The 14,093-nt window shown below is 45.0% G+C and overlaps 1 protein-coding gene across 1 annotated transcript in view; it reads right to left on the bottom strand.

The window, feature by feature from the left end:
- Window positions 1-14,093, bottom strand: part of FAN1 (FANCD2 and FANCI associated nuclease 1) — a 231,126-nt gene that overhangs the window by 19,420 nt on the left and 197,613 nt on the right. Inside the window, exon 13 of the mRNA XM_069222393.1 lies at window positions 4,870-4,998. Coding sequence (XP_069078494.1) covers window positions 4,870-4,998 — 129 coding nt within the window. The remainder of the gene's footprint in view (window positions 1-4,869; window positions 4,999-14,093) is intronic.

Genomic DNA, 14,093 nt, shown 5'->3' with positions numbered 1-14,093 from the left:
TATTTTTTCTCCATCCTAGGCATGGTAGCTCTGCCTTTCACTGGGTCCTGGAACACCTGTTTTGCGTGCTTGAGCATGCCTGGGAGCATTGGCAAACTTTGATAAGAACTGTGGGTGGATGCCAAGGTGTTAAATAAGAAATCATCTTCTATTGGCTCCTCATGCATTGCTACATTGTGGAAAGTAGCTGCCCTTGATAATACCTGCATATATGCAGTGCTGTCCTCTGGAGGTGACGGCCTTGCCGGGTAACAATCGGGACTGTTGTCGGAGACCGGTGCATCATATAAGTCCCATGCATCCGGGTCATCCTGTGTCATCCCCGTGTGTGTTGGTGACTGCATTGGGGGTGTTGTTACCGGGGACAGCTGTGGTGAATGCAGTGGAGAAGGCTGTGGCGAAAACCTTGGTGGTGGTGTTTTGTCTCTTGCCACCTTTGCCTTTGGCTGCATTTCCGACTCCTGAAATGCTAGCTTTCTTTTTATTTTAATTGGAGGAAGAGTTTGTATTTTACCAGTCTCTTTCTGGATGTGCAGCCTCCTTTGAGTAAGGTCTGGTTGTCCCATAATTAATCCCTGCTCAAATCTATGCTCTTGCATTTGGCTGGAAAGTCCGTGCTCTTCTGTGTAGGAGCCTATTTTCGGCTCAGAGGCAGCCTTTTTCGATACCGAAGGTTTCGGAACAGTCTTTTTCAGCTCCGAGGTAGCCTTTTTCACCTAGGGTGTGTCGAACTCTCGTGCCGAGATGGTTCGGATCCGGTATCTCGACCGGAGTCGGATGTCTTCAGCTGTTGTGTGGCCTTTTTCGGTGCCGATGGTTGGTCACCATGTTTTCGGGTTAAGCCATGGCCTGTTGGCGGTGGCATCCCCTTGGCCTTTATGATTTTTGAGTGAGTCTTGGACGGGGCAGTTTTACTCAGTTTTCTGCGGTGTCGTCGGTAGCTCACTTTCGGAGTCGTCCGATTCTGATTCTTGTATGGAGATGCCATCTGTAGTCTTCTGGCTCTTCGATCGCGTAGGGTCTTTTTCGATCGAAATGCCCGACATGCCTCGCAAGTATCCTCCCTGTGTTCCGGTGATAGACACAGATTACAGACCAAGTGTTGGTCTGTATAAGGATACTTGGCGTGGCAATTCGGGCAGAAGCGGAAGGGGGTCCGGTCCATGAGTTTCGACGATGGACGGGGTCGGGCCGACAGGCCCCGCTGAAGAGTGGAAGCCCCGAAGAGCCGCCGGAGCACTTCTACTATCGGTGTCGATGTACTAACACTAAACCGGTACCGAGCGCGAACAATACCGTCGAATTTTCGATAACTAGCTAATTTTCCCGGTTCTAAATACGGAGCGAAGAGGAACACGTCCGAACCCGATGGTGGAAAGAAAACAATCTAAGATGGAGTCGACGCCCATGCGCAATGGAGCCGAAAGGGAGGAGTCCCTCGGTCTCGTGACTCGAAAAGACTTCTTCGAAGAAAAACAACTTGTAACACTCCGAGCCCAACACTAGATGGCAGGATAATGCACAGCATGTGTATCTGCAGCTACACATGCCATCGAACATATATATATAAAGAGAGAGACAGAGAGAGAGAGAGAGATATCTATCTCACTAGGGACCTTATCTATACGAGGGCTCTTAAACGTGATTCCTATCACTTCAAACATTTATAACTTCTGCTAAGGTAATGGGCGCTGGATAACACACTTCATCATAAAGACTGACAGCAAAAATGTATTATCTGCCCCATTAACTACTGAATTTTAGAGCCTGGGGATATGGATTGCCCACTCATGTAGTTCAACCTCTATTTATAGGTATTAAAGACTAATCTATCTCATGTCATCCCCTGCCGCAAGAACATGGATCGATTGTGCCATTGAATCTCCCAGCTTCACTAGCTTATTACGCTACTCAGATAAGCAATGATTACAGATCCTTCCATGGGATTTGTAGGTTGTCTGTAACTTAGCTTTTAATTTTCTACTTTGGGATAGGTACCAACTTAATCAATATCACATTCTCGTTTCTGGCATTTGCTGCAGGTTTCACTTTTGGCTGCCAGCGCATTACACATTACAAAGGAAAGGATAGTAAAGACTTTGGACACTTATCTAAACACTGATCCTGTGCAATCATACAAGATATGATAACCTCCTCATCACTTGGTCAAATACCTTCCAAGCAAAAGATCTGTGATAATTCAAAAGCATTAAAGTGCCTTTATAAGTTAACAAAGCCCCGCAGAAACGTGTCACCTTCAGCTCTCCTATGACCTTAAATAATCTCAATACAATCAAAGCCCTAGACTCATGTATTGTTATTCATTTTTCTGGATTACTATCCAGAACATGGCCCGCGAGAGGGATCTAAATCCTCTGCAATCAAGGACTTAGATGTTGTACCAAAATGAGACAGAGAACCCAGTGTGCTGCAGCCCTAGTCCCACATTGATCATTACTTAAGGGTGGTGTGCATTAGATAATCTGATTCCTGTGTGACGCACAGGAATAGTAAGTGAAACTCAAGTCGTCTTTCATCCTGAATAGATACACCCAAGAAAACTGGGAAGCTAGGAATATATTTTAAAGATTTATTAGAATTAAAATTCTATCCTACTGCACACAGTATGAATAATAGTTATAAAAATAAAGATTATAGTGGTAATAATAATACTTGTCAATAGACAGAACAGAATATATTGTAAAATTATAATGGTATTTTAGGTTTTCTTCAAATCAGTATCCACAACCTCTCCCTTCCTTCTGCTAACTAAGCAGAACTTTGCACCATAAGGAGCTTAATCGAGTTTCACAGATGGTCGCACTCGCACACCTTTTCTAAACCATAAAAGCAGTGCTCAGTAAAGAAACAGCAGCTGCTATTTTTGTCCCTGTGTCTCAGTATCTATGTTCTCAAGCTGGAAAATAAGCCAGTTGGAGGGCTAATGTGCTTCCTCTGCTGCCTTTAGCAAGAAAATGAGTTTACAGCTACTTAGCAACCCCTAAAGTTCCTCTCCATCAACTAATGCTTTATTCAGGGTTACGCACTCCGTCTGAACATTTTTTTAACATTTTCATATTAAACAACCAATAACGAAGGCATTTAGCCTTTTACCTACTTCTGTTCTGTGAAACCTTGCTTATTATTTGAAGCAGTAACTGAGACATCAAGATAGTAATTTCTCTATAATCCATGGTCAGTATTTAAAAACAGAAACAAGAGCAATTCAAACCATGATAAAATAATACATGAATATATGAAGAGCAAGCTCAGTTATGTTCCAATGAAACAAATACTTAAATATTGGCATTTGTGCATTCCCATTTCAAACATACACCTAAGTCCAAGACAATATATAGTGCAAAAAGGGGACAGCTAAAACAAAATAATATGAAGATTATGACAGTATATACATTATTACAGTACATATAGCCACTAGTACATGCTACAATGTGTTATACAATCTGAAACATGTGGCTTTGTTCAATTGTTAAACATCCAAAAGGTCATCTAGTACTCTCTGATCAACACCTTTCTTAAATGTAAGTAATTCTTCAAAGACAAACCAGGTCCTGATTTTAGAATCAGTTGTAAAAAGGTGGTCAGGTGCGTAGCATTAGTGTGGTCCCTAGGAAAATTACTGCTAATGCTTAAATCAAAAGAGTTTGTAAAAGGTTGTTCAATAATGATTTCTAACAAAACAATGGCACTTTAAAGGTAGTTTAGTGTGAGAGCTGTTTTTTCACACAGCCTGAAACACTAATGGGCAGATTCACAACACAATTTTCAGCCAAAAATGGATGGGTTTATGTCTGCCAGGTAACTACAAAAAGATGAGTACCAGGCATTAAAACATTTTCTATTGTGCGTGTAATGCCATTACCATTTACAATTACGCAGTAGTAAACACCAGGCAATGGGGTTGGGAATGGGCAAATCAAGGTGGAGTCTGCACTGGGAGTGAAGGCCCACTAACTCAGTATTTTGTGAGAATTCAGAAGCTTCTGTCTGAATCTTAATCACCTTGGAAATGGTCAGAGATTTGCTCCAGGAAAGGGCTGATATAAATCCCCTTTCAGGTGGCAATGGCAACAGAAGAACCTCAGAGCATTCAGAGGCTTGTTTAACTCTTACTCACCTGAGAAATGGTCAGAGATTTGCTCCAGGAAAAGGCTGATATAAATCCCCTTTCAGGTGGCAAGGACAACAGAAGAATCCCAGACATCAGGTCTCCTCCACAGGAAAAAATGTTTTCCCCACAAGGGAAAACAAAATATAAAAACAAAAAAATCTGGCACTGCACAGCAGAGCAGGTGTTTTCCAGTAGGCAACTATACTGTTAGTATAATTTCACGATAGGACCACAAGCTTTTTTTTCCATTCCTTTTTTTTTTTTTTTACAAATTAAACGGGTGGTTGTGGCTTAACTATGTTTAGGAGGAGCGTTTGTGCAAAACTGGAATTTCAGAATGTGATTTACAGAACATCCTGTTGCATTATTTTCCCATCCTAATTGGGAACACTGTGGCTCTGTCAGTGAGCTATTTATCTTAACTCTAAACCCCAATTTCAAGAATATACAGTATTCTCCCATCAAGAATTGGCAATACTACATGTGCTGTCAATAATGGGACGCAGGGATACCAGAATACCAACCTTTTCTGAAAGAGGGATTGATTAAATGTGCTAACATGCCAGTGGCAACTTATCATAGGTTTGATTCCTGTAGACTTTGCCTTTAATTTTTCTAAAGCTGATAAAATCTGAACTAATATTAGTTATAAAGCAGTAAAGTGACGACAGTGTACGCTGAACAAACTGCATGATAGAGCAGGACCATCAAATACAAGTAATACTTTATCATCTTGCCTTAAATTTGCAGTTTTTTGTATTCCACACCACCAAATCAGGAAGTCCTCCTCTGCAGTGCCGGAGATCTTTGGACAGTCGCATACAAACACCACTTAGAAAAGGTCCACCAAAACAAACCACAAGGCTCTGAAAAAAAGTTGATGATGCCGATGTGAATATTTACAATGTCAAAAATAAACAGGCTTAAGAAACTGGAAAAAAGTGAACTGTTAACTGTAACTCAGTTTATGTATGGATATACTATGCACATATTTAAAATGTTACTTTTGTATAACATGTTAATACTAATTGACAATTATGAGCTTGGAAAGATAGAAAGTCAGTTTTGTATATGAATATGCCTAAGAAACCACGAAATGGTGGGGCTGTTAGTCCCACTCTATGCACTTATTGTCTCAAGATATCCTACATAAGATATTCTGAACTGCATTCTCTTACAGTATTTAAAAAAAAGCACCCACACAATCCTAAAGATTGTAGTATACTTTCTATGTTCCACCTATGCTTACAAACGTTATTCTGTCCAAGTTAAAGATATGGATAGAAGAAAACAACATTTTGTCCTTTACACATCTTGGTTTTCTAAAGAATCTTTCTACATTAGAAGAACAAGTTACTTACCTTCGATAATGATTTATCTGGTAGAGTCATGTTCTAGTTGCAGATTTCCCCAGGCGTCAGACTGGATCTAGAGATTTTCCTTCGTGCAGTACCCTTGCGCGCAGTTAGGTGGCGTCAGTCGACTCTGCGTCTATTGTTGGCATTATGGTCACCGTAATGATGTCGCGGTCGTTCATAGGTGCCACACAGACGCGCTGACATCAGTTTCTTTTCTCGACTTTCCGCACCATTAGCGGCTGGTAACTTGTTTATCTGATAGAGACTTCTAGTTGCAGATTCCTTACCTCAGAATAGATAACCAAGCAATACCATCCTTGGTGGTGGGCTGCGAACCAAGATCATAGTAAAAAGTCCTGCAGGACGGAACGACCAAAGTAGTCGTCTCTGCGAACCTGCCTTTCCAGGCATTAATGTCTTATGAACGTGTGCAGGAATGCCCACGTAGCTGCCTGACAGATGTCCAGGACAGGAACTCCGCGTGATAATGCAGTGGTAGCAGCAGTTGCTCTGGCAAAATGAGCATGCAAGCCCTTAGGGGGTTGCTTCTTTGCTAAAGCGTAGCACTTATCTGATACAGAGCAGTACCCATCGCGAGCTGGTACGCTTCTGCACCGCCTTCCCTTTCTTCACACCCACATATCAAACTAAGAGTTGATCGTCCACCTGGAAATCATTAGTGCAGTTGAGGTAGAACGCCAACACTCTTTTTGGGCCCAGGCAGTGGAGTCTCTCCTCTTTGAGAGGGATGTGGGGGTACATAAAAAATAGGCAAAGTGATGGATTGGCCTACGTGAAAATGCGTAACAACCTTAGGAAGGAAGGAGGCCCTTGTAAAGAGCACCATTTGTGAGGGCGGACAGACAAAAATGGTGGCTTGGAAGAAAGAGCTTAAAGCCCACTCTGCGAGTAGAGGTGATGAAAATAAGAAAAGCAGTCTTGATTGTTAGGAGCCGCAGGGGACAATTGTGCAGCCACTCAAAAGAGACACACATAATGTAAGTCAGGACCAGGTTCAAGTCCCACCGGGGCATAATGAACAGGGTTGGAGGAAATAAATGGGTGAGTCCCTTAAGGAACCTTCCAACAATGGGAGACTTGAATAAGGAAAGTTAGTCTGGCAATCTAAGAAAGGCTGAAATGACTGATAAGTAACCATTAAGGGTGCCCACAGCAGAGCCCTGCTGGGCCAAAGAAAGTATGAACAAGAGAAGCTCAGAGAGAGGTGCAGAAAGGAGCTTAACAGACTTGTTGGTACACCATGCCACAAATTTATGCCAATGACAGGCGTATACCGTTTTGGTGGTGGGACGCCTGGCTGCCAGAATAACATCACAGACTTCGGACGGAAGGCTGAAAGCTGTCAACTGCCACCGCTCAATATCCACGAAAGAAGGCGAAGACTGGACAGGTTCAGGTGGAGAACCGTACCCTGCTGCTGCAACAGAAGATCCTCCCGAAGGGGCAGTCTGATCAGAGGATCCGTAGCCATGCTCTAAATACCATACTCTTCGTGCCCAGTCCAGAGCCACAAGGATTACTTGGGCCCAGTCGGTCTTGATCTTCTTCATAACTCTCGACAGAAGTGGTATTGGCAGGAAGGCTTAAAGGAGGCCTGAGTTCCACTTGAGACGAAAAGCGTCACAGAGTGAGTGCCACTTTGGAAACTCCAACGCGCAAAACAGTTGACATTGCGCGTTCTCTGCGGAGGCAAACAGATCTAACCAAGGCTCTCACCACTGCTGAAGGAAGCCTTCTGACACCTCCGGATGGAGATGCCATTTGTGATCGACTATGCATCGATGGATGAGTTAATCTGCTCTGGTGTTCAGAAAGCCCGCCAAACATTGAACCACCAGGATTATGCCCTGATGTTCAAGCCAAGTCCAGAGCCGTAGAGCCTCTTGACAGAGACCACGACCCCACTGCGCTCTGCTTGTTTCAGTACCACATGGTGGTAGTGTTGTCCATGAACACTTGCACCACTTTTCCTTTTAGAGAGAGAAAGAATGCTTTCAATGCAAGCCTGATCACCCAGAGCTCCAAAAGATTGATGTGGAGTCAGGACTCCGTTGGAGACCAGAGACGTCAGATCTCTGCCTCTCCCATGGGGCCGTCCCATCCCAGGAGTGACGCATCTGTCATGACCATAAGATCTGGTTGGGGAAGGGCTCTGCTGTTGACCTAATTGTGATTCGAAATCCACCACTGCAGGTCTTTCGCAGTTCGTTCCGAGATCTGGACCATGTCGGAGAGTTTCCCCTGCTGCTGGGCCCACTGTAACTTCAGGTCCCTTGCAGAGCTCACATATGCCATCTGACATGTGCCACCAGCAGGAAACAGGGGGCCATGAGGCCCAGCAGCCTCAGAGTCATTCTCACTGAAATCCAGGATAGAGGCTGAAACATCAGAATCATAGCCTGAATATCCTGGACTCGCTTTTCAGGAGGACAGGCCAGAAACTGCACTGTGTCCAGAACAGCTCCGATAAAAGGGAGCGTCTGAGAAGGAGTCCGGAAGGGCAGTCTTGAAGGGGAGGGAGTTGCCCCTTCAGACTATTTGCAAAACCCACCTGTTCATCATGATGGATTCCAGAGGGGCAGGTGCAGGTGATGGAGGATTCTGGTCTGACATGGTGGAACGGACTTGGCGGGTTTGGAGGTTGGAGAAGGGGTGGCAGTGGACTGGACAGACCTCTGGTGCCCTGTCCCACGAGCCCGTGGGATTCCATGTCCTTAGCCACGCATTGGCTGAGTAGCATGCGCAGCTCTGTGGCTGACAGGTAAAGGATGCAACAAGGAGCCCCTTCCGTGATAACAAAAAGGGGGAAAAGCAAACTGTGTGGGCCGCAAGGCCCACGGGACCGAGCCGCAGCCCAGGTCTCCTTGAACCTCTTGAGTGCTGAGTTTGCTTCGAACCAACAAGACCAGTACCATCGAAGGTCATGTCTATGAGAGACTGTTGGACATCCCCATAGGCCCTCGACCAGGCGTGGCGCCTCAAGGCCACCGTCGATGCAACCGATCTGCCCAGTGAGTTGGTTTTGTCCAGTCCATAACGAATCATGAACCTAGCCGCATCCCTCCCATCAGCAATGGCTTGGGAGATGATGGCCCGGGCCTCCTCCTCCTACGGCAATATCTGCATGACTGTATCCCACAATGAATGGGTTTAGCGGCCCAAAAGGCATGTGGTGTTCACGGACCGCAATGCCAGACTGGAAGAAGAAAACATTTTCTTCCCAAGTTGATCCAGTCTTTTTGATTCCCTATACAGGGAAGAAGATGGGAATGCGCCAGAGGACGAAGAAGCCTGGATGACAAGGCTCTCAGGCATGGGGAGTTGGGAAAGGAATTTAGGGTTGTTCGGGGCGGGCGATTGTCCTGTTCACAGGAGCCCCTGTGCTGGGTCTGGACCAAGTACCCAGAAGGACATCGGTGAGGGCTTCATTAAATGGAAGGAGAGTCTTCAAAGTGGAAGCCCCACGCTGAAGCACCTCTGTCAGGAGGTTAGTCCTGACTACCACAGAGGGAAGCTCAAGGCCAAGTACCTCAGCTGCCCTCTGCCATTGCCACAGTAGGAGGAGAAAGCATGCAGACCACTAGGCTCGCCCAATTCCTGTGACCAGTCCAAATCAGGGTAATCTAGCTGGTATTCTATAAGGTCCAGTGTCCCCTACAACCCTTCCTCATTTTCTTACCCATAATAAAAGGGGTCAGAATCCAACCTGGGGTGAATAGGCCCGTCGAAGTCGGAAGCTCAGTTGATCGACGCCGTTCTGGCTCATCAGTGATAAAGACTAGGCTGATGTCGGACCAACCTCGGTAGCGTCGACGTCTTAACCAATGCTGGGGAAGGTCGCAATGGTATGACCGGCATCAGCACAGATCCGAGAACGGATCCGGAGGGGCCCTTGGAGGCCAGACCCGGAGCCCCTGGCACGGAACCCTATGCCCCAAAGGCACCGCAGGGGGTTCAGTCTGCCCAAAGATGAGGTGCATGGACTCCTAAAATTCCTTGAGCTGGGCAGGGGTGGATCTGGCTCCCGGAAACTCGGGTGGGCGTGGAGGGGACCCAGAAGTAGGCTCAGCGGACAGAGGCCTCGAGCGTCGAGAATCTTCCTGAGTCGCATTGGCCGAGCGACGGGGTGAAGTCGAAGAACGTTTAGCTTTCATCGTTTTCTTTTTATTGTGACTCGAATGTCCCAACGATTTGGAATGGGATGAGGAGGAATGGTGATAACTCCGCAAGCGGTCTCAAGACCTTCCTCTCGAGCGAGACCAGGAGCGACGAGGAGTCGAGCGCAGGGTCCCCATGAGCTTCAGGGACCACTCCCTCAAAGCCTTCAGGTTCACGGCCCGGTACGCAGAGTACAACTTTGGGTCGTGGTCGCGCTCAAGACACCACATACACACACGATGCGGGTCCGTCACTGACATCATGCAGCGACTGGGGGCGCAAGGTTTGAAGATGGTATTTCAAGACATCCTTCGACGCACCAGCGAAGTCCAAAAGATGACAAAAAGGTCAAATTTGGTTAAAAAAAATTACCAGAGTAGCTCTCTCCCGATCTACGCGTGGCACGGAAAGAAAAGGAACTGACATCAGCACACCTAGGTGGCACCTATGTATGACCACAAAGTCATCACGGTGACACCGACGACGGACAGCATGCAGGGGTACTGCTCGAAGAAAACTCTCCGGATCCAGTCTGACGCCTGGGGAAATTCTAAGGTAAGGAATCTGCAACTAGAAGTCTCTATAAGATGGTGGCAATACCTGCATGACTGTATCCCACAATGAATGGGTTTAGCGGCCCAAAAGGCATGTGGTGTTCACGGACCGCAATGCCAGACTGGAAGAAGAAAACATTTTCTTCCCAAGTTGATCCAGTCTTTTTGATTCCCTATACAGGGAAGAAGATGGGAATGCGCCAGAGGACGAAGAAGCCTGGATGACAAGGCTCTCAGGCATGGGGAGTTGGGAAAGGAATTTAGGGTTGCAAGGTTTGAAGCTGGTATTTCAAGACATCCTTCGACGCACCAGCGAAGTCCAAAAGATGACAAAAAGGTCAAATTTGGTTAAAAAAAATTACCAGAGTAGCTCTCTCCCGATCTACGCGTGGCACGGAAAGAAAAGGAACTGACATCAGCACACCTAGGTGGCACCTATGTATGACCACAAAGTCATCACGGTGACACCGACGACGGACAGCATGCAGGGGTACTGCTCGAAGAAAACTCTCCGGATCCAGTCTGACGCCTGGGGAAATTCTAAGGTAAGGAATCTGCAACTAGAAGTCTCTATAAGATGGTGGGGTTACCTTATATTTACTTGCAACTGTTTTTTGGGAATTAAAGACAACACACTATACTATGCTTTTATAGCTTTTGACTACACTGGTGGTGGGTGGGTTTATTGCTGTGGATTGGTACAGTACTGGGTGATGGAAATTGCCAGTATGGGTTCTCTCTTATGTGAGTGTTAGGGGGTCAAACAGTATAGGGGACTTAATATGCAAGCTGTTTGAACTACAGTTAACTGTGTAATCGCTGAGTGTTATAGTATTAGTATTAGGGTGGGCCAGGAGGGTTACATTTGAATTGACATTTCTATGTAATACCCAGGCTAGACACAGGTCAGCTCTTCATATCTTAGCTGGGCATAGAAATGTGTGTGCAGTTTGGGGCTCTTTCATATCTGTGGACTTTAAGCTGTTCTCCAGGGAGTAATTATTATTCCAGGTTCTATCCCAGGGTTGTGGGATGATGTAATTATCTTGGAAATAGACATGTATTCACTTCTCTTTTGTAAATGCTCCAGAATGAGTTGAAACTTAGCACTGAGTTACAGAGCTTGGCAGCTTGTACCAATAAAGCAGTGCCTCATAAGGATTTCTTATAGTGTGGCATGATGATCGGTGGAGACGTCTGTGGCATATTTTGTGTGTATTGCTTGAATTTAACTTGTAGGTAAACTGGCCGTTTTACTTGGGAGGCACTTTGGATGATGCAGTGTTTTGAACATTGCTCTTCTAGCTACTGATAGTCAGTGTAGTGAATGCAGAACGGGCGTTATGCGTTCTTTTCAATAGGGGTAAATTTGAGGGTACCAAGAGATAGGCTTAGTCATGCCTGGAGATTACGACTGAGGCTAGTTTGAAGCTATGGTTGGTGTCCAAGGACATTTATTGCGCAAAGGTACTCATCACATTTTCATTTTCAGAGGTCTTTTTTAGAATGATTTCAATATCATCTGCACAGTTATTACAGGAGAGATTAAATGATCTAACCAGGACCGGTAAGGGTGTAAGAAAGATGTTGAATGCTAGAAAAAAGATGATGAACTCCTAAGGGATGTCACAGTGTTAGGTGTACGGAGCTGATGTGAAAGGTGGTAGGTACAGCATGCTGCATCTGTCTCTGAAGCAAGGGGAAATACATTGTAGGGCGAGTTCATTTATTAATAGATGATGCAGTTCTTTTAGTAGTGTGTACTATGGAACAGTGTCAAATGGTGCTGGTCCAGCAGCAATAAGGCAGCCACTCCATTCTGGTCCACTTTTAGTTTATACCAAAAAGCTATGACAGTTGACTATTTGGTTTGAGTCCAGCTTATTGGTCTGAAATAAAGTAATTTTCCTCTGTAAGCTTGGACATTTGATTAAACAATTATCTTTTAAATATGTTTCCTAGGAAAGGGCCATTAGATATTAGATTGCAGTTTACTGGGTCTGTTGGAGCTTTCTTTCTGTGAAGTGGTCTTCTGGAGCACGTATCCTAGTTTCAAACGCTGTTTGAATAAGATTCTCGTTACCTACGCTATGCAGGTTATGTGAAGCATTTCTTTAAAGACTTTTGGAGTTGCAGTGTCTGAAGTTGACCCTGATGGTCGGCTTGCAATGATAATATCGAGGAAAACCTTTTATAAGAAGATACTGAATCTATTTAAGTTGGTCAAGACTGTTTTTGTCTCTTTTTATGGTGGTTGAGTCGTGTTGGGGCAGGTATTAGTGGTTTCTCCTTAAGGTAAGTTTCTTTTTTTCATTTTTGAGATCAATTCCATATAGAGTTTGTTACAGAAGGTCTGGAATTGTGGTGGTTCGGTGTTTAGTCACTCTGGACTGCAGGATTCTTGTGGAGTTCCCTAGAAGGGCAATAACCTTGAATTATGTGTTTCGAATAATGTTGTCTTTTCGTGGTTCTGATGGGTCTTAGGCTCCTTTATAATGATATACTATGATTTTGTCTTTTTCATCTACTGAATTTCTAAGTTTAGGTTCTAGGATTATGAACTGGGCTTTCGTTATTTTGATTGTAAAATGAACAGGTAATGGACGGAATGCTGAACAATGTCAAACATTCACCATCAAGTACAGAGATCTGGGCCTAAATCCATCGTTTTTTTGCTACCCATGCCATTCCAGTTTGGACCCAGCCATATGCAAATCAGTGTTAACCCTATTCCCCATGGGAACAGTCCAGCCCAAGCTGGCCTGGCTGATGAAGGGTGATACGCTGAAACTGGCCCCATTATGCTTGTTTCTAGTCCAGGGAGGATCTGGCTTGGCAGTTCGGGCTGGACTGTTCCCATGGGCAAACAAGGTCAAGACTGATTTGCATCTGGCTGGGTCCAAACTGGGGTGGTGGGCAAAAAATTATGAATTAAACCCAGGTCTTTGTGACTGGGGATGAATGTTTGCATTGTTCAGCATTCCGTCCATCATCTGTTCTTTGTGCTTTTGTTGCCCTAAGTGGAAATGGAATGCCCAGCCGTGGGTCCTGTGCTCACAGTGCCACTGGATTCAAGCTGGCCTGAAACCGGTCCCAGAATACTTGTTTCCGGTCCAGGAAGGATCTGGCTTGACAGTTCAGGCTGGACTTTTTCCATGTGGAACAGGGTCAACATTTATTTGCATATGGCTGGGTCCAAACTGGGGTGGCGTGGTGGGCAAAAAAACGACTGATTAAACCCAGACCTTTGTGACTGGGGGTGAATGTTTACGTTGTTCAGCATTCCGTCCCTCATTTCTTCTCTTTGCTTTCACTATTTTGATGTCATTAATCCAGGTGGTTTTCTTTTTGTGGTTAACCCTGGATGTGTTTTTTTATCAGTATTTGGTTGTCCAATGCAATGGAGATCCAGTTGTAGAAGTTGTGCGCGTCTTGAGGTCACATATTTATTGGGGTTCTTTCGAGATGGGAGTTGAGTTTTTGAGGTCTATTTTTTCCCACTGTATCTATATGCACTTTTTGTTGGTGGTTGTTGGTGTCGTTATTGCTAGGTATGATGATCCTGAAGGTAACGATGTTGTTTACTTTGTAATACTGGGGAGTTGTCTGTCATTGTGCCCTGTCTCATGGCAGAATACAGGACATCTAAAGTGTGTCCCACAAAATGTGTTAGAGGTTAAAGGCTGCAAGGTTGGTCATGATAGCTGTGAATGCAGTTTAATTCTTCTAGTCAAACCACATGATGATGTCTACTAGAATGCGTAGGTTGAGGTGGTTCAGACGACTCGATAACTGTATCTAGTGAGACATCTTCAAAACTTACATTGCTGGGTGGTGGTGGATGTGTTATTTTTACTGATATTCTATGGA

The sequence above is a fragment of the Pleurodeles waltl genome, chromosome 3_1, assembly GCF_031143425.1.
Source record: "Pleurodeles waltl isolate 20211129_DDA chromosome 3_1, aPleWal1.hap1.20221129, whole genome shotgun sequence".
In the NCBI taxonomy this organism is placed as follows: domain Eukaryota; kingdom Metazoa; phylum Chordata; class Amphibia; order Caudata; family Salamandridae; genus Pleurodeles; species Pleurodeles waltl.
This window is presented reverse-complemented; position numbering and strand designations above follow the sequence as displayed.